Source organism: Tupaia chinensis, unplaced genomic scaffold, assembly GCF_000334495.1.
Source record: "Tupaia chinensis unplaced genomic scaffold, TupChi_1.0 Scaffold000389_1, whole genome shotgun sequence".
Taxonomy (NCBI): Eukaryota; Metazoa; Chordata; class Mammalia; order Scandentia; family Tupaiidae; genus Tupaia; species Tupaia belangeri.
This window is the reverse complement of record NW_006159891.1, coordinates 954,948-975,721: the sequence shown is the minus strand read 5'-3', so window position 1 is coordinate 975,721 and position 20,774 is coordinate 954,948. Positions and strand designations below refer to the sequence as shown.

Below are 20,774 nucleotides of genomic sequence, written 5' to 3'. Positions count from 1 at the left end.
TTTGGACAAAGAGAGAGAGAGAGAAAGTGAGAAAACAAGCTGCCAGGTCCAGGACTTGAACCATGGTCAGCCATGTGGGAGTCCAACACTTCAACCACTACGCCACCTTCCGGCCCCTCATTTACTCTTATATACCCACTAGAACTTCATCATAGGGACCTGCCCTAATGACATCAGACCCAAAGGTCCCACCCTGAGATGCTATGAAGGAATTGAGTTTTTACCTAACAGTACAATCCAATATTGTTTAGTACTGGAATCTTGGCGAACCATCCACATTCAAAAACATGAGCTTTTGGGGGACAAATCATTTCCTAAACCATAGCAGGATTCTCTGATTAGTTAATACCTGGAAGTAACAAAAAAAAAAAAAAAAAAAGAAGAGACCAGCCTGAGTTTCATTCAGAATCTTGTCTGAGATGAACATCAGATAAAGTATGAGTAGTGAGTACAGGGGAGACAAAACCCTTCTCCAATCTACCAGTGGAGAAAGCCAATGAGTTAACTGGTTTCAGTGATTTAAAATACACAAAAGGAGATAGAATTTCTCAGTGATTTGTTTAGGGGAATGAATGAACATGTGCAGCAGACACTGAATAGGAGAGAGTCACTTCTCAGATATATTCTTAGTTAATTTGTAAGTCAATTCTGAGCTACCTTGGTCCTGTTCGTTGTGAGGACTCTCATAAAAATTTTGTATTCGATAAGTTTCCAACCCAGCCAAAGTGGTGTAAGCCAGGATTCTGCTTCTGTGTAAGCCTGGGGCCATGTGCGAAACCAGGGTTCAGTTTCTGGACCAACTGATTCAAGCTATGTTTCGTGGTGCACACCCATAGTCCTTGCTTACTGGGAGACTGAAGCAGGAGGATTGCAACATGGCGGAACACTGCCAAACAGACCATCAAGCCTTGTCAAAAACACCTATATCCCTCGTTCTGTCTCTCTCTCTTCTCCTACTCTCTCATTAATAATAATAATAATAAAGTTCTTAGGTTTGCTGACATTCAGCAAAGGTCATGGCTATGCATATAATATTAAAATAATTTCAAAGGTTTTTGACTACCTGAGAAAGGGGTGGCATGACAAGACCTATAGGAGCTTAAAGCTCAAGTTAACCTTGACCTTCACCCGTGCTACAGTAAACATCATAGTCAATGTCTGTTGATTTCTTAATGTACCTAGAAGTGATTGTGCTGAGTAAATTTCATAAATTATCATATTAAGATTTCATCATAACATTAAGAGAGAGAGAGATAATCAAAAAGTTTGCACAAGAATTGAGAAACAGATTAAAAAAAAATTTTTCTGTAACTCTTACAGTTGGAAATGATTGATGGGAGCCATGGGACAAAGCTTGGTGAGAGGACATTAGGTTTTATCAGAGTTAGAGCATCGACATTTGTCGTTTGTCCTGTCCTGGGGTAGGGTAAAGAAAGAGAACTGACATCTGGCCCAAACTCTCTGGATCTCCAAAAGTCAATCTCTAGGACAGTAATATATGGATTAGGTGGTCAATAAATGATCGATGGCTTAATGGACATCTCTCTCTTTTTCAATGATTGAAAAACAGGATTTATATTCTATTCGGATAGAATCTAAAATATACCAAGCAGAGCCACCCTGTGGCATAGTCGCTAAGGCAGCTGGATCCATTATGGTCTACTTTGCAGGCTGGGTCCTGGACTCAAAAGCTTGGAAAACGTAACAGCATGTGTGCATGTGTGCCCGAAATCTACAGAGGAGAGATGGATGACCAAACCCCATGGGAGGTTCTCTCTCTCCCTCCCTCCCTCCCTCCCTCTATGGAGAGTACCTGTACCCTTTAAGAAATTAGAAACAAAAACAGACAAAAAAGCCTGGTATAAGGTAGATGTTGGATAATGTTGCATCATTTCTTTTCATAACTGCCACTGGACAGGCTTGTCTTGAGGCATGATTTGGGAGAACTGTGTGGACACACTTCTGTCTTAGACTGCTGGCATTAGGAATACCTTGAGTTTGATAAACCTTTAATTATATTTAAGGATTATCAAACTGAGACCATTGTTGATCCTAAATGAGAAAAGCAGTTTTTGCAGACTCTAATGGGTACATTTATCATTTCTTTATCCTACTGAGCTTGAGGCGTATTGTTATCTACTTTCTAAGAAAGTAGAAATGCTATTTCTTTGAATAAAAATGTTCTTTATAATGCGAGTCATCGATTGAAGCCGTACAGATTGGTTCTTTAATGAAAGAGGCAACATTCCAGTGGAACTGACAAGCTTTATTTCTATTTGTTGTGTTTTTTTTTTCTCATTACAGATGGACCCGATTCAGAAAGCTGTAATAAATCATACATTTGGGGTTCCTCTTCCTCATCGAAGAAAGCAAATCATATCATGCAACATTTGCCAGTTGAGATTTAATTCTGATGTAAGTTTATCATTTACTTTTCACTAAAAAAAAAAAAAAATGTATTGTGCTTTTCTAATCTTGCAGGAGAAAAGATTTCTTAAACATTTTTCTGCAATAACTGAGTATGTCAAAATTCAAAGATAGCGTTTTAACTCCTGATGTGCTCAAGGGGTGTATTACACTATGTGTGGTTGTTTACTACAGAAGAATCCTACATAGGCAGTCTTATCAACTTGCAGAGTAATGGTACTTTTTAAGTCTCTTGGGAATGCCAAATGTATGCAGTACACTTTACTCATAGGGAGTAGGCAAATGTTGGACCAATGAGGCTTCCACCTCTGAAATCAGATAGATACCAAACTGTATTGGTTCCTTTCTTTCCCTTTTCTTTTCTTTTCTTTTCTTTTATTAAGGTTATTTCCTTATGGTACATGTGCTAGCTGCACAGAGAGAGTGAGAGGGAAAGTAAGAAATAATCCACTGCGGGGGATGGCCACACCACAGTCCCTTCTTCATTCTCTTTCTTGGATTTGGGGCATGCACGCACGTCCTCCCATGTGATTTTTCAAGCTACCAGGTCCGAGTCTTAAACCATAGTCAGTCATGTGGGATCCGGCACCTTAACCACTATGCCAGCTGCTGACCCCCTAAACCATTTTTCAAGAACATGATTTTGGCTTTGTGAACTTTCTTTACCTGCCATAGAGGCCGTTCATCCCAGGGGTTAGCCCTGTGTTCTCACTGCTTCAGGAGTAGTAGCATTTTAACATAGTCTTTTCATAAAATATTATCTTACATTCCCCTGGTAAAAAGAAAGTAGCAATTTCTTTTGATGAAGTTTCAGGGTGACACAGGGATCAACGTGTACTTATCAGGAACAGCTGGCTTCTCGTGCTCATAACTTGGCTTTCATCAGGCATGTGCTTAAAGGAAAATGGATTGAAACTAAACAGTTACAGCCTGGCCCACTCCGTAGATGGCTACCGCATTAGTGTTCTCTTGTGGCGCTCACAAATTACCATCAACTTTTGGCTTGAAACACCCGTAACACCTAACGCTTGTGGAGGTGATAAGTCTGAAATATTTCTCACCAGGATAAAGTCAAGGTATTGGCGGGGTTATGTTCCTCTCGGAGGCTCTAGGGGAAATTCATTTCTTTGTTTTTCCAGTTTCTAAAGCTCCCACCTTTCCTTGGCTGGTCACCCTCTTTCATCCTCGGAAACAGCAATGGCTGCTTCAGTCCTTCCTCCGTCCAATCATCCTGACTCTCACCCTCCCGCCTTTCTCTTCCGCATTTACAGATCCTTGTGATCACAGTGGGTCCACTTGGGGAACACAGGGTACTTGCCCTATTCGAGATCAGCTGCATCACAACCCAAATTCCATCTGCTAAGTTAGTATCTCTTCATCATGCAATATAACATGGTTGTAGTTTTCGGGCATCGGGATTTAAACCTCATTGAGAGGCTGCTATTCTGCCTCACACATAGTTTATTGGGATGTCTGACTTCAGTTTGGACTGACTTTCATGACCACTTAAATGTGTCAGATTATTACCCAGTTTTTTGATCTGTATAAGCACTCAGAGCCTTTACATTTTTTTTTATTTTCTTAAATCTTGGATATACATTTTCTATGCAGTGCTAATTTTAAAACTGAGTTTTAATTATTTATTTATTTTAAAATAGGGAGATCCTATGTTGAGTTTATATACACGGCACCACCACATTTATCTGTGTTTTACAAACAAAACATAATTATTGCAGATTCGAAATACAGAAGTGGAAATTCTTTCAGAAACTAAAAATAACTGTCTATAAGAATGTGTACCGACACAAGGAACTCGTGTAGTAGCAATATTAGATGTGTTTACATTGACTCATCATGTCCATAAATATTCACTGGATAACATCTTTACATACTGAAGGCTAAAATCAATTGGATAATCAAATGATGTATATGCAAGAAGAGGGTCTATGCGTAAAGAAAAACACAGCTAGCGGGTGGTGTGAAGGTAAAGCTGGCCCCACTTTGAGTCCCAAACTGGCTGCTCAAAAAATCATGTTGGGTGTGTGTGTGTGCCCAAAATCTCAAGAAAATGGAGGAGATTGTGGTGTGGCCATTTCCACTGGGTGGGGGGGTGATTTCTCACTTTCTCTCTCCCTCTCCCTCTCCCTGGCAAGCACACACACTCTATAGCAAAACAAAAACAAAACAACAACAAAAAAATATATATACATAGCATACTACATCATTTTAATCTTTTTTTTTTTTTTTTTAGGCGGTTTTTGCTATAGGGCGCGGCTATAGGGCACGTGCGCTTGCCAGAAAGACAGAGAGAGACAGAGAGACAGAAAGCGAGAAATCACCCCCACAAAGGGTATGGCCACACCACAATCCCTTCTCCTCCATTCTCCTCTCGGGATCTTGGGCACACATACACACACACCTGGCATGAGTTTAAGCCACCAGGTCTGGGACTTGAACCACCATCAACCACATGGGAGTCCAGCGACATAGCCATTATGCTATCTCCTGTTCCCATTTTAATCTTAATAAAAGGCTAATTCCAATAGAACTATACTTTGGCTCTTTCCCATTAAATAGAGAATTTTTCTTTCTATGTCCATTTTTTTAAAATAATTTCCCTACATTCATTTTAAAAGAATTATTTCATTTAACCTTATCCACTTACTTATTTATTTAAATTTGACCAGAGAGAGACAGAGTGAGAGAGGTGAGAGAGAGCAAGAGAGGAAGTAAGAAAGCAAGCCACCAGGTCCAGGACTCGAACCGTGGTCAGCCGTGTGGGAGTCTAGCACCCTTAACTACCACGCCACCTGCCGGCCCCATCTAATTTTATTTTTATACAAAGAATCTTTCTAGGGGAAAAAATGTCACTGCGATGGTTGTATACTTGATTGAATCCAATATCACATAGTAGAGTATTTTTGCCTTATGAATCTTTTTACATTTCAGAGATTCCAATGAAAATAATAGCTTGTAGTTCTTTTCATCTCTAGAACATGAGAATTCAATTTCCTTTCCCTCTAAGCTTTTATTTGTTTTTTAACCCTTCCTGTGGTGTACCAGATAGTTCTTTGTTTTACCAAACTTTTCTTCCTTTTGGTATAGTTTCCATTTGGGGCCCTTCAGATAGCTTTAAAAGGGTTATGTATATTTTAAATCAGATTGTCTTTTCCTGGTATAGGCACTTCTCAACCGACAGTCATATGACACCTAAGTGGGGTATAAAGAGAGCTTCCAATTAAAGCCTGAAATGTGTAATTTGTCCAGTTATTTTATCAACATGTTAAAATAAGCATAAGTGACCATGTGGCCTGGGCTTGTTATTATGTATGCCTTTGAAAGACAACTTATAGCAGGGCCAACGTGAAGTCAGATTGTGAATTGAGATAGAAAAATGAATATTCAATGTTTGTTTATAGAACGAGAAATCAGATGTTGGGTCCCAAACTAGGAAATTGTAAAACCATGGCCTCCAAGTATTTTGCCTCCTGACAGCAGAATATCCCATGTTAGAGACAGAAGAGATCGTTTGCTAGTTTCACATGCAGAAGCTGAGGTGCAGAAAACATAGATTTGTACGAGGCCAGTGGTCAGGAGGTGGCTGGAGGTGATATTGTCCACTTTTCTGCTGGTTATGCCTCACCTCGTCAAGGTAGAGCAGCAAGTCTATTTTAAAGCTGCAGCAAATGCTACAACAAGGACTTGGATGAAGAGCTATCTTTTTCCCACTCAGTCAGACTGACCTAAAAATGGGGCCTGAAGGTTCCTTACCTTACAAAATTAATTGGCGGAGTCAGACCTGTTATGGAAAGTCATTCAGTGTCTAGGTCTCACCCGCAAAGTACACATGGCATCACTCACAGCTCATGCAATAAACTTGTTGACGATTTAACTAGAAATTCACATTAGTGTGGGACCAGCAGATGGCATAATGGTTGCATCGCTGGACTCCCACATAGTGAACCGCATTTCGACTCCTGGACCCGGTGTCTTAAAACTCACACTGGGTGCTTGTGCATGCGTGCCCAAAATTCAGAGAGGAGAATGGAGGAGAAGGGATTGCAGCATGGCCATCCTCCCCTAGGGGGTGATTTCTCACTTTCTGTCTCTGTCTCTCCAGTGAGTACATGTGCCCTATAGCAAATATCCCTCTCTCTCTAGGAAAAGAAAAGAAATAAGAAATGCGCATTACTGAGCTATAATATAGTGACCGTATGTCCTTGATGACTTAGGACTGTCAAACATTATTTGCTTTGGGAAATTCTTTGACAAACCAGAAGAAGAAAAACCTTAGTAGAAGACAGCCTTACTTGGAGACCTCAGACCCCTGCACAGGGAGATCCTGGGGGTCATCACCTGAATAATGGATACGTTTTCAGGTAGTGTTCTGGAACAGAAGTCAGTCTGTCTGTAAGGCTAGGGCCCTATGGAAAGGTCTGGGCTCCTTGCCCTGAGATTTCCCTGTAAACACTGAGAGCTCGCTTGAGTGCTTGTGGCCCAGGTCAGCTGAGGCTGAGGGTGGATGAAGGTCTTCTACAGCATGAAGACCCTGCTGGGTTGCCCCTCCCTGCCAGGGAGGAAATAAGTAAACTTTAAAAAGAAAGCGGGCCGGCAGGTGGCGTGGTGGTTAGGGTACTGGACTCCCACATGGGCAACCACTGTTCAGGCCCAGGCTTGCTTTCTCACTTTCCCTTTCTCTCTGTCCCTCTCGGGTCAAATTAAAAATAATAATAACAAATTTAAAAAGTAAATAAAAAAGTAAAAAATATGTAATTCTGCATTTTAGAACCTAGAAGTCTAATAAAACTAAGCAATGCATCTGGCTTTGGCTCCTAGCTCCTTGTTACAATACCCAAGCGTGTCAATATGATAATATGATAGGAGTATGGGAATGTGGGAAGGACTCTAGGTCTGCTGATAGGAGAATTTATTTTTCCTAATGGTTAAGTTAGTAATTATACTTTCTTAACATCATGTCATATGACATTTTTTCAATGTTTGAGTTATATTTAATATTTATGGGACAGATGCTTAAAGGAAATATTGCTTAGAGGAAAAACAAAAAAATTGTAATATTGGGGTCATAGAAGTGTTCTTTTACTTCTTTCTACTTTAGTTTTCTAATGTCCTTTGTAAGTATGCTTGAATTTTATAAAGGAAAAGTAAGTAATGCATTTATTACCTTGTTATGGTTTTTAAACTGCATAATTTTAGCTCAAATGCATAAATTCTTTTCTGAAGGACTCAGTAGCAATTTCCTGCATCTCTCTTGCCAATTTTGGCAGTATCTGCGGTCAAAAACATGCCCAGAAGACTATGTAAATATTGTCATTTCTTCATGTAAATCTCAGCATTTTATTACATGTCCTAGGAGAAAGGTTAATAAGAATCTTTGCACATGGATTTGCGTGTAATCCCAAACCTGAAGGTGGCATCCAGGGAAGCAGTGAAAGAGAGAAAAATCATCAGAAGAGGATTTAGACAACCTTTGTCGAGAGCTGCCTTCCCTTAACTGGTCGTGCATCAGCCTCTCCTTTGAACTAACTTCTGGGCTCCATCATCCTCTGATTTAAAATGATGAGCCGTACCTTGGAGTGATTGGATTATAAACTGTGTGCTGGATGTCATTGAGAGGTCGTTTTTATTTCATGAGATTAAAAAGTGCAGTTGATTTTTTTTTCCTTTGAGTGTAAAATTACTTAAAAATCAGAGTTTGAAAATACCTTTTGCTGCTTTTTATTGATTGAGTGATTGATTGATTATTGATTGGAGAGGCTTTTGTTTTGTTTTGTTTTGTTTTCTATAGGGCACATGTGCTCACCAGAAAGACAGAGAGACAGAAAGTGAGAAATCACCACCCCTGGGGGGCGGGGGGCCATGACCATGCCGCAATCCCTTCTCCTCCATTCTCCTCTTGGGATCTTGGGCACTCATGCACATGTACCCGGCGTGAGTTTAAGCCACTGGGGCCAGGACTTGAACTACAGTCGACTACATGGGAGTCCAGCATTGTAGCCATTACGCCATCTGCTAGTCTCCCTTTTGCCTTTTTTTTTTTTTTTAAGAGTATTTAAAAGAAACTACATTGTTTGAAATGTTTGCATGTTGTGTGTTTTCTATTAAGATATGAGGTACTCACTGGAAAATCTTTGCCTTTTAAAAAATGCAGGGACAAATTGTCCCTGGCAAAGTTGCCTCTATTAAAAAATTTTAACCTCTTTAAATCTATTGCTACTGCTGCTGTCTCCCAAAGGATCTTCTGAAGAACCCAGTTATAAATTAAGTTTTCAGACAGCTTTGAAACAGGTCTTTCATAAGAGAGCGACCTTTGTTAGTCTCTAGGACTCACAAAGTTATTTGGAGTTTTGTCCTGAGCAGGGGGCCTTACCAATGGGTGCTCCTTTTTTGAAAGCTGCTCTTTGACTTCGGTAAGGGAGGAGACCCCTCTGGGAACCTAGTAGATCTCAAGTGGTCTTTTAGGTCACTCAGGTGTGAGGAGCTTCCTCTAGGGAGTGTGGGATGACTGCAGATTCAAACACAGTAGCTGTGTTTGAATCAGTGACTGGGAGGTCTCTTTTGAAGAGCCTCTACTCTGAGTATGCATTTGAGCCAATGTTCCCGCAACCACACTCTCTTCTGCCTCTTGAGTGGAACCCACAGCTCTGTTGGGAATTCTCAGGAAACATAACCAAAAAAAAAAAAAAAAAAAGCCATATTGGGTCTGGCTGTTAGAGATTTTAGGAGGAAATGAGCCAGCCAAGAGCATAGGTGTCTATTTAAGCAGTTTACTTCCTTGGCAGAATTAAAAAAATAAAACCACAGCAATTATGACATTGTAGGCCTCTCTGAATCAGCTTTCGATAATTCACAGTTTCATCTGGGGATAGAATGAAGGAGCAAGGACCTAGGAAAGAGAAATTTTTATTTTAATGAGTTCACGTTTTTCTGTCTTTATAAACAAAGAAAAACTAAATAGTTAAATTTATTTTTCTATCCAGTTCTTCTAGACTTTACTCTGAATGTCTAGAAAGAGAAAGTTGATTTTTAGATGAGTAATAGATGCAAACATAACCTCCCAATTAACAAAAGGGTGTGTGTGTGTGTGTGTGTGTATGTATATGTGTGTGTGTGTGTTATATATATATATACACATATATATATATATATATATATATATATAAAGATTTTGTCATAGGGCGTAAGACAGTGAGAGGGAAAGTGAGAAATGACCCATCGAAGGAGCGGTCATGCCACAATTCCTTCTTCTCCATTCTCCTCTTGGATTTTGGGCATACATGTACATGTGGGTTTCAAGGGCACTCATGCCCAGTGTGAGTTTTGAGCCACTGGATCTGGGACTCAAACCACAGTCAGTCACGTCAGAGTCCAGCACCTTAACCTCTATACCACCTGCTGACCCCAGCACAGTTCTGTTTCTATCGAGTACAATGAACACCTAGCAGAGTCATGCTATAAAGTAGTGTGTAGGGATGTCTGAGAAATCATTCTGTCTGTTTGTAGATTGTACAGACAGAGAAACCAAAGGCCAGAACATTTACTTGACTTTTTCAAGGTTACGGGGTGTTGAAACAGGTAAACAAGAACCAGGGCTCTTTAATTCTAGCACAGGGCTTTTATTTACTATTTTAAGTGACATGCCCTTTGGGAAATTAATGTTGAGACTTCCACTGGTATCAGCTGATACTTTTCACCTAAGACAATTGGCCACTTAAGTTCTATCCGCAGTACAGAAGTTAATCAAGATAGATACCAGCAGTATGCTGATTGCAGAATAGAGAAACACATTTCAAAGGCAAGAGCCACTTAAAGGGCATTACTATTGTAGGAAGTATTGGAAGGAAGCAGAACTTCTATGCCAAGAATCTGTTTTACTTAATACAAAGAGTTTCAGAAGATGGTTAAGCATGGACAAAGCATGGAAGGACAGACTGTAATGGGGAGATAAAATATACTAGTGGGGGCCAGCAGGTGGTGTGGTGATCAAGGCGCTAGACTCTCACATGGCTGACTATGGTTCGAGTCCTGGACCTGGTGGCTTGAAAATAATGCTGGGAGCTTGTGTGTGCCCCAAATCCCAAGAGCAGAGTGGAGAATATATTGTGGCTTAGTCATCCCCCTGGGGGGTGATTTCTCACTCTCCTTCTCTCTTCCCACCCCCTCCTCTGGTGAGCACATGTGCCCTATGGCAAAAACCTTTAAAAAGTAGTAGTAAAACAAGAGGTAAATTTCCCCTATGGAACTAGAAGTAGTTTATAGGTCCTGAGAAAATTAGACAAAAAGCCATTACTGTTAGGAAGATGCTACGACCCCAATAAATGTTGAATGAATAAGTGAAGTGCTCAAGATCAGAAACATTTTTTCCTTATTACCACAGCAAGAAAATGAAGACAGAAACAGAAGTCTCTCAGATGGTCTAAGATTCAGCTTCCAAAGGAGCAATGAAGAATACTTGCTACATTTTGATAAAAATCCATTTTACTTCTCCTTTACCCCAGTATCTAATCTCTCTGCACAGCGTGATTCATATCCTAAGCAACTGCGTCCCTGAAACAGAAACGTGAAAATTTACATGGCATGAAAGGAAACGAAGTAGAATTAGATTTGAACATGACCTGGAAATGGGCTCTTATGATGCTGAAAGCTTGCATTGTGCTAACCTTTGAATTTTAGATTGTTTGCCAAAAATTTACTGTATTAAAACATCCCCAGATTTTCACTTCATGATTATAATTGAAGATTTCAGAATACACTAGCAACCTTATTGCTATTTGACTGATGAAGTCTTTATTAGCCATTGTATAAAATCATTGATGTATTACACTTGTCCAGAAATTATATATATATATATATATATATATAATATATATCAGTAGATGACTACATAGATGTATCTACAAAGATATATACATATATGTATACATACATATATATGTACATATATGTATATATCTGTATGTATATGTGTGTGAGTATATATATATGCTTGATATATATACATATCTATGATTATATGTATGTATATGAAATCTCATATATGTATATATCACATAAAATTTAGTTTTTTCTCTCTCTCTTTTTTAATTTGCTAAAGGGTTCACACACTTGCTGAGGACAGAGAGAGAGGGAAGATGAGAAAGCACCTTCCCTAAGGGATGATCACACTGCAATCTCTGCTGTTTTTTCCCTTTGAGATTTTGGTCATGCACACACACACGTGCCCAGTGTGTTTCTCAAGTTGTTGACTCCAAGACACAAACTAGCTTTTGACCGTGTAGGATCCCCCTTAACCACCATACTGTTGACTGGCCCTTGTGTAATCTCTTTTCCCAACTACAGATGGTCCCCAACTTACATTGACTGGACTTAAGATTTTCTGACTTTATGACGGCAAGGGAGTAGTGCGTATTCAGTAGAAACTGTACTTTCAAGGTAGTACACCCTGAATAAATTACATGAGGTAATTAATACTTCATGATAAAGTGGGCTTTGCCTCTGATGACTGTTACACTGTAGGCTGCCGCGAGTGTGCTGGGAACACATAAGGTAGACTAGACCAAGCTCCGGTGTTTGGTAGGTTAGGTGTATTAAGTGCATTTTCAACCTCAGTATTTCAGTTTACAATTTTTAACAGGATATAGCCCCATCCGAAGTCAAGAGGCATCTGGATACACATTTCTCAAAGTACCATTAGGAACTAAGAAAATTGTAAAAAATCAAAGAATAAAACTGGATTGATGGTCATCAATAATGGAAAGTCTCAAAGATAAAATTTGCTCACCCCTTTCCCTTTGCTGTAGTACAGTTTATCAGGCTCCTCCCTTTCTTTGTGTTTCGTTACCTAAGTTGAGTGTCCCTAATCCAAAGAATTTGAGATCTGAAATACTTCAAAATATGAAACTTACTGGACACTGACATGATTCACATGTGGAAAATTCCACACCTGACCCTATGTGTGAGTTAAGAGTACGAAAAGGATTTCTTTTTTTTTTAAGAGAGAGATTTTTGCTATAGGGTACATGTACTTGCTGGAGAGACAGACAGAAAGCAAGAAATCACCACCTGGGGGGATGGCCACGCTGTAGTCCCTTCTCCTCCATTCTCTCTTCAGGATCTTGGGCGCACACACATGTCAGATGTGAGTTATAAGTCACCGGGTCTGGGACTCGAACCACAGTCGACTATGTGGGAGTCCAGCAACGTAACCATTACATCATCTGCTGGTCCCCAAAAAGGAGATTTCTTATCGGTAGCATTTAAATTTAGAGTCAGGAGTGATAGTGATGTTAAACCAACACAGTTTATTACACCAGCAGCTGAGAAAGTGTGACACCTTCACTTTCTCATTGTTCCATGTATACACACTTTGTTTCATGCACAAACATATTAAAAATATTGAATGAAATCATTTTCATGCTATGATGAAACCAGTGACTTTTGTGTTTATATTTGAACACTGTCGCTAAGATAACATGAAAATATTTCACAATTAGAAAAAATCTGAACAAAATTCCGATCCTAAACATTTCAAGCATGGAATACTCAACCTTTCAGCATTTTATAAATCATTTGTCTCACCATAGCTTTGGAAATTGGGACAGTAGAGAGGTTTGTTTCTGGTCAGAGGAGTAAAGGGAACTGAGAAATGTGTGACTCAAGTCCTCTGTTTGGTGTCCCTTTTGCTTTCGTGGTTGTTTGCATCTTCCCCTTCCTAAAAATTGCTATTTATTAATTCTTTTCTACTGGGTCCTTCTTTAATTAACTGGAAGATCTGTAATGAAATACATGTACCCTTTCAAAGTGTCCACATGGCCAAAAATCTCTACGTAGATGAAATAAACCTACCTGCATAGCTTTTCATTTTATCATCTTTTTTTAAAGACTTGTTTTATTTAACTTTATTTGTTTATTTTAATTTGACCAGAGAGGGATGGAGTGAGAAAGAGAGAGAGCGGGAAAGTGAGAAATCAAGCCACCAGGTCTGGGACTTGAACCACCATCGGCCATGTGGGAGTCTAGCGCCCTTAACCACCATGCCACCTGCTGGCCCTTCATTTTATCTTATTAACCCTAGAAGTTTCCTGTGGTGATTGGTTTAGGAGTGACAATTTCATTTGATCTTGAGCTTAAGATAGAACTTGTACCAGGCATGCTCTAAATGGCATTTGGGTTACAACACTGGAAAAATGAATGTACCCCTTCCTGCTCTATGGCTCTCCACACAATCCAGGTATTATTTTAGAATAGTGTGTTTACACTCACTATTCTGGCCCAGATTCACCTTTTTCAAGCCTTCCAAATCTCATTTTAGATGCAAAATACTGCGTGTGGTATCTGTTGTCTCAGTCAAATCCATCTTTTGATATGAATTGAGTCTGATGGTGGTAAAGATGGCAGTCATTTGGGGAACTCATTCCTGTGAGGGGGAATCTGGGGAGGGCAAATGCAGGCATGGTATGTTAGGAAGGTTTAATTTTCTGTGTCCACGTGGGATTTTCAGTGATACTTTGAGAAGCAGAGAGTTCTTTTGATAATCACACACGAAACATTTCAGCTTGTGCTGTTGTTCCTTAAGAGGCATAAATGAGTTCCTAAGTCCTTGTAAAGAAAGTCCGTGGAGACAGATGTACGGCATATTCATTCTTACCAGGTTTATCAGGATTGCAAGTCTGTCTGCCCAACTTTTCCCCTTCCCTTAGGTTCCTTTATAAATAAGGTTTCAGGTAGTCTCTGAACGGGTTTTATCCATTTCCCAGACAGAGCTTATTTTCTCTGCATCAGCGAACTTGTCATGATAATCAACTTTTTTGTCCCAACCATCAATCACTCTTGATTACAGCTGGGTAGAAGTTCTGTTCTGTTGATCAGCTCATCAGTGCACATAATATTACACCTGGAGGCCAGTACAAATCATCCCTCCATGGGGAAGGCGTTTTCCTTCAAGGCTTTCTGTCGAGGGTTTTATCATTTATATTCGGGTCTCATTGAGTTGTCATGTCTATCTTTGATTCTGTCTTTCCGCGCTCATAAAAAAATATGTTCTCCCCAAATAGCTCTGAAAGTTTGCTCGATTATTTGCGTTATAGTGTTGCTATTCTGCTTTTGCCTATTTAATTCAAGAGTCGCTTCTAATCTATTGTATCCTTATTATCATATCGCCTTTTGCCAATGTGTAAGGCAGATATTGTAGAAATTAAAATCATGTGAATTATAATTCAATGCATATTCAGTACTTCTGTAAAAAAACTGTTTAGCATATGTTTTACTAGAATGTTTGCAAGTCTAATTTTGTTGATTTTTAATGGTTTCCTAAGTTAGGTTTTTGTTTTATGTTTTGGCTTGGGCTAGGGAATATTTATCTCCAATTTTCATCTTATTTTAAGTAACACTAACTAGCTATCCTCATGGCTTAAAAAGACATTGAGAAGTAAATATTTTAAAATCAATTGCTCAAAGTCAGCGTTACTCTTATGCTGTGTCTATAATATGTTATATGCAGTGAAAGTGCTTCCTATTTCTCTAAACCAGCTTCTAGTTTTTAAAGCAGTCACATTTTCAGAGCAGTTACCAGAGCAATGATAAAATATTATTGTGGTAAAATACTTATTTTATGGAGTATGTGAAATAAATATTATTTAAAGCATTTAGTATGCCCTCTGTATATTCCATAAAGATATTCCTTGTCCCTTTCTTGTATATTGTTCTATTTTTATTACTTCATAAAGTCTGAACAGGAGTTTAAAGAATCATGAAAGATATTTTAACATTTAGATTGCAGAGTATAAAGAAAGCAGAATAACTTGGAATTGTAGAATAATGGGGATTCAGTTAGAAATAATGTCTTTCTACTAAAGGGCTTAATGGGGAAAAAAACTAAAACTTTATTTTGTAATTAGACTTCTGTGACAGTGACATCCTTCTGTTTTTGAGTGACATGAGTCGGCAATGTGTTCTATGTTTTCATTTGATACAGTATGTATATACTATTGGTTCTTGCTACGATCGTAACAGAAAATCAAGTAAATGACATCAATGAATAAGAAAGTGATCCATGTATAGAAATGTCTGCCCCACATAACCCTGAATGGGAGTTCAGTGTTTTGAAAAACTGATCTAGGAGCTCAAACTTGAGCTCTGATAGTTCTGTGGTCTTGAATGTTTCCAAGATAGGAGTTGATCAGGGCTTGAAAGGGGTGCTTTGTCATTACCCTGCTTTAAGAATGAACTGGAATATATAGCTACAACCACTCCTATTATTTCTTTTTAATAGTCAGCAGACTGGATCTTTGCATAAAGTGTAGATCAAGATAGTCCATCTCTTATTAGCCCAGAGAAACTAATCAAATCATTTGCCAGAAGGAACTTGTCGTCTTAGCTTACAGTATGATATGTATACTTTCTTTTTAATTGCCAGAGGGTATGTGCCTGTGTGTGCATGGGAGATGGGGGTAGGGGACAGAAAGCAAGCAACCTCCCCAGTGGGGTGTGGGCATGCTGCAATTCCTCCTTCATTCCTCCCTCTTGTCAGGATTTTGGACACATATGCACACGTGCCTGGAATGTCTTTTAACCTGCTAGGGCCAGGATATGAACTGCAATTCCCCCTTTGGGAACTGGTTCTCTTAATTGCTGAGCTACAATTTTTATAAATTTCAAACAGTATTTGTAAATAGCGGCCACAGAGTATGACCTAAAGGTTAATATGAAAATTAGTTCAAGTTGAATGGCAATGTTTGTGTATTTTTAATAAAACACCTAGATGGACTAGAAATTTATTGTAACTCATTTTATACAGTTTGATCTTTATTTTAAATAGCTAATTCAGGGGACATTTCTCTTTTTTTCTTTCTTTTTCTCTGCTTTGCTTCTAATTTTCCTTCTCTGGAGATGTTTACTTCACATAGTAATTCTATTAGCACATTACAATGTTGGCAGAAAATTTGATACAGATTTTTGGAAAACAACATATTTGTGGTGGGATCTAGTTACTGAACTATGGACTCTGTCATCTCCTCCAAGTTAAAACAAGTGGCTCATCTTTAAATTGAAAAATGTCAAGCAGAGACTCCACCCAAGCTATTAATATTTTATACATACAACTAAGTTTCTTTTGTTTTTATTTTCTTTTAAGAATTATTTTATTTTATGTATTATTATTGTTATTACCATTATTAACTTGCTGTGGGAGACAGAGAGAGAGAGAGAGAGAGAGAGAGAGAGAGGAAAAGTGAGAAAGCAAGTTGCCAGATCAAGGACTTAAGCCACAGTCAGCCATGTGGGAGTCCAGTACCTTAACTACCATGCCACCTGCTTGCTCTTAATTTTTGTCTGTTTGTTTGTTTATTTATTTATTTAATTTTTTTTTTTTTTTGGAGAGGTTCGTGCTGTAGGGCGCATGCGCTTGCCAGACAGACAGAGACAGACAGACAGAAAGCGAGAAATCACTCCCCAGGGAGGATGGCCACTCCGCAATCCCTTCTCCATTCTCTTCTCGGGATCTTGGGCATGTACGCACACATGCCCAGTGTGAGTTTTAAGCCACTGGGTCCAGGACTTGAACCACGGTCAACTACATGGGAGTCCAGCAACATAGCCATTACGCTAACTGCTGGTCCCTGTTTATTTGTTTTTGAGAGAGATTTTTGCTATAGTGCACATGCGCTCACCAGAGAGACAGAGCGACAGAAAGTGAGAAATCACCCCTCGGGGGGATGGCCATGCTGCAATCCCTTCTCCTCCATTCTTCTCTCAGAATATTGGGCACACACACACGCACACACCTGGCATGAGTTTTAAGCTACCAGATCCGGGACTCAAACTATGGTTGACTACATGGGAGTCCAGCGAGAGTTTATTTTTAAACAAATTCATAGGCCACTGAAGTGTGTGAACGGAATGGAGGTTAACATCACATAGCACATCCTGTCTTATAAAGAGATGAAGTCTCTAACAACGAGTTGCCAGTTCTAGCTCACAGAAGAAATGCTTCTGTTTCTGGAAATGGAAAAGAAAACCAGTTATCAGCATAGATTCTCCACGACCTCCGTATGCCATAAGGCAACCCCTCTGTCTCCAAACTCACCTGTCTGCCGGCTTTCTCAGCAACTTTGCTCGATTAGCTAACAGATACCTCAGACCTCAAATGTTCCAAAGTGAAGACTGTGTCCCACCCACCAGCACCTGCCCTGCAGACCGTGTTCCCTTGATGATGGCAGCTCCATCTGCTGGTCGCTAGGGCTAATCATACTGGAGTCACCTTTCATTCCTCTCTCTTCAGTCTCCCACACACCATGGCAGCTATGCCTCCAAATTAACAGCGTCTGCCCATTTCTCGCTGTCTTCATGCCACCCCTCATGTCCAAGCTGCCATCATCTCTCGTCTGTATTATTATAAGTAGCTTCTTACTTGTTTTCCCTGACTGTACTCCTTTTTCTGAGCATTTTAAAAATGTAAATCAAGGGACCAGCAGGTGGCATGGTGGTCAAGGTGCTGGACACTCCCACGTGGCCGACCATGGTTTCAGTTCTGGACCTGATGGCTTGCTTTCCCACTTTTTCTCTCTCTGTATTTTTCTGTCTCTCTCTAGTCAAATTAAAATAAATGAATGAATAAATAAATTTAAATAATTCTTTAAAAAATGTAAATCAAGGTCAGGTGGTTTTTCTGTTGAAAATGTGCTGCATTTTACTTTAATTAAAAGGCAAAATCCTTACAATGACTACACAGCCATTTAGTCTCTGGAAGCCTTACTTTGCTAGTTAAATTCTGTTGCTGGAAAGAGAAAATATCTGCAACTGTGTGATTTAGAAGAATAGAGGTTTATTCATCTAACTCGTGGCTTAGAGTGGAACTCAGGGTCCAGCAGCCAGTTCTGACGAGAGCTTTCTGGGTGTGATACAGCCAGAATGTGGAGGGCAGAAATGCATGCAGCTGTCCCTGTGTGTCTATTCTGGGCTTTCTTGCTCCTTGTAGACCCACGAGTCAGTTCTAGGGGCCTTGCCCTAATGACCTTAACCGTGTTCATCCAAAGCCCCCACCTTTCAACATCATAGCCGGAGTAAGTTTTTACCCTTTTGGTACCATCACAACCAAAATCAATAGATTTTTGAGGAGGAAATTCATATCATATCATTTTCTTCTTCCTTTCTTCCTTTCATAAATTTGCTATAGGGTGCATGCACTCACCAGAGTCCAAGTAAGAAAGCACCCCCCAGGAGGAGTGGCCATGCCACAATCCCTTCTCCTCCATTCTCCTCTCAGGATCTTGGGAATGCATGCACAGATACCCAGTGTGTTTTTCAAACCGTGGGTCTGGGACTCAAACTGCAAGTCTGCCATGTGGGATCCAGGGCCTCAGCCACTGGGCCAGCTGCTGGCTCCAGGGCACTTCTGACCTCAACTTTTCTTCACTCTTCTTGCTGCTGAACATGAGCAAGATGTGGTGAAGCACAGGCCTTGAGTGAGATGCTAACAAACTCAGTAATCTAAACACGTAAGACTTTAATGTCACTTTAAAAAGATAAAATTGGGGGCCAGCAGGTGGCATGGAGATTAAGGCAGTTGGATCCTACATGGACGACTCCACAGTTCGAGTCTCAGACCTCCATGGCTTGGGCTTGAAAATCACCCCGGGCTCATGTGTGTGCATGCCCAAAATCCACTTAGGAGAATGGAGGAAAACAGATTGTGGTCTGGCCATACCCACAACCCATGGGGCGGGGAACAATTTCTCATTCCTCTCTCTCTCTCTCTCTGTCTCTGTCTCTCTCCAGTGAGTGCATGTGCCCTATAGTAAAAGCAAAATGGAACAAACAAATAAAACAATGAAATTGGGCCAGACAATGGTGTGGTGGTTAAGGCGGCTGGATCCCACATGGCTGATGTGGAGTTTGAGTCCTCGACCTGGCAGCTGGAAAAACACTTGGGTACAAGTGCATGTGTCCCCTGAACCCCCAAAGTAGGCAGAGATGGAGGAGAAAGGATTGTGGCTTCACCTTCCAGAGGGTGCGTTCTCACTTTTCCTCTCTGTCTCTCTCCTCTGCTCAGTACTCATGCCCTCTAGCCCATGGGAACACTGCCTGATTTATAAATAAAGTTTTATTGGGAGCCCGTGAGTGAAGCAGGGTTATGTAAATGCAGTATCCTATCTGGTCTTTGTTGAAATTTTTTAATACTTTGGTCACCATGGATTTTTTTTCTTATGATTTAAAACATTTTAAAAATGTTCCATGAACATGTTATTCATCTTGAGGGCAGGAAGGTAGTGCAGAGGTAAAACAGGGTGCTCTGTAAGGGACATCCACGTGGGAAGGTCACCAGTTCTCGTCCTCCCTGAGTCAGCCAAGGCGATAGCAAAATGAAAGGTGGGTGGTCACTGTTTAATCTTCAAGAAAACTGTAGATGATCCTGGGCTTTGCGGTGCCCGGTCTTGGTGAGCGTAAGTCTTTGTCACCCAAAAAGATCCAGTTCCCGTTTCCTGCTGCTATCAGAGAAGCCAGGCTATTTTTCTCCTTCCCACTGAAGCCCTGGTCTTTTCACCACAGACTCGTGTGGGGCTGTGGTATAGACAGCTGTTTAAGGAAAGCAGGAGTGACTCGTGGTGGGATGGGGTCAGAAATGAGCATGGTTGGGACCAGCAGGGGGTGTGGTGGTTAAGGCGCTGGACACTCCCACATGGCCGACCAGGGTTCGAGTCCTGAATCTGGTGGCTTGCTTTCTCACTTCCTCTCTTTCTCACTCTAACCCTCTGTTTCTCTCTGGTCAAATTAAAAAATAAATGAATAAATAAATAAAATAAATAATTATAAAAAAAAGAAATGAGCATGGTTAATGGAATTTTCTTTTTCCTTTGCGACATTGGTTTGTGTGGAGTAATAACCACAGATAAGTATATGACTCGTTAGAAGCATGTCATGGGTTAAAAGAGCTTCTAGATTAATGTCGAAAGCTAAATCATTTAGACTGAAAGTTTTCCTCTGGCGCACACACAGTCATGCTGAAGGAAGAAAAATAAAAATCTCCAAGTGGTATCGCTTCCTTTTTCTGATCTTTTACTCAGGAGAGCAATTTCCTCTTATTCTTATTCTAATAGTTCTTTGCATTGATTGAAGTCCCACGGTAATCATCCTCCATGCCTAACAGAACAGAAACAGAGACATTTTCCTGTTGCCTTAACTCTGCCAGTTGCCATGAGATGAGATCTTTACAGATAATTTCCTGAAAACACAGATTTCTTCAGTAGGCAACTTCCTAATCATCAGTCCTGAGCATTTTCTTCTCTCTCTCTCTCTCTCTCGCCAGTGAGTGTGTGCTCTCGTCAGAGACAGGG

At 40.1% G+C, this 20,774-nt stretch overlaps 1 protein-coding gene across 1 annotated transcript in view; it reads left to right on the top strand.

Annotated features, from left to right (window-relative positions):
* The window catches only part of LOC102503407 (zinc finger protein 385D-like), a 673,076-nt gene that overhangs the window by 554,201 nt on the left and 98,101 nt on the right, over positions 1-20,774 (top strand). Inside the window, 1 exon segment of the mRNA XM_027773944.1 lies at positions 2,305-2,415. Within this exon segment, the coding sequence (XP_027629745.1) occupies positions 2,305-2,415 (111 nt within the window).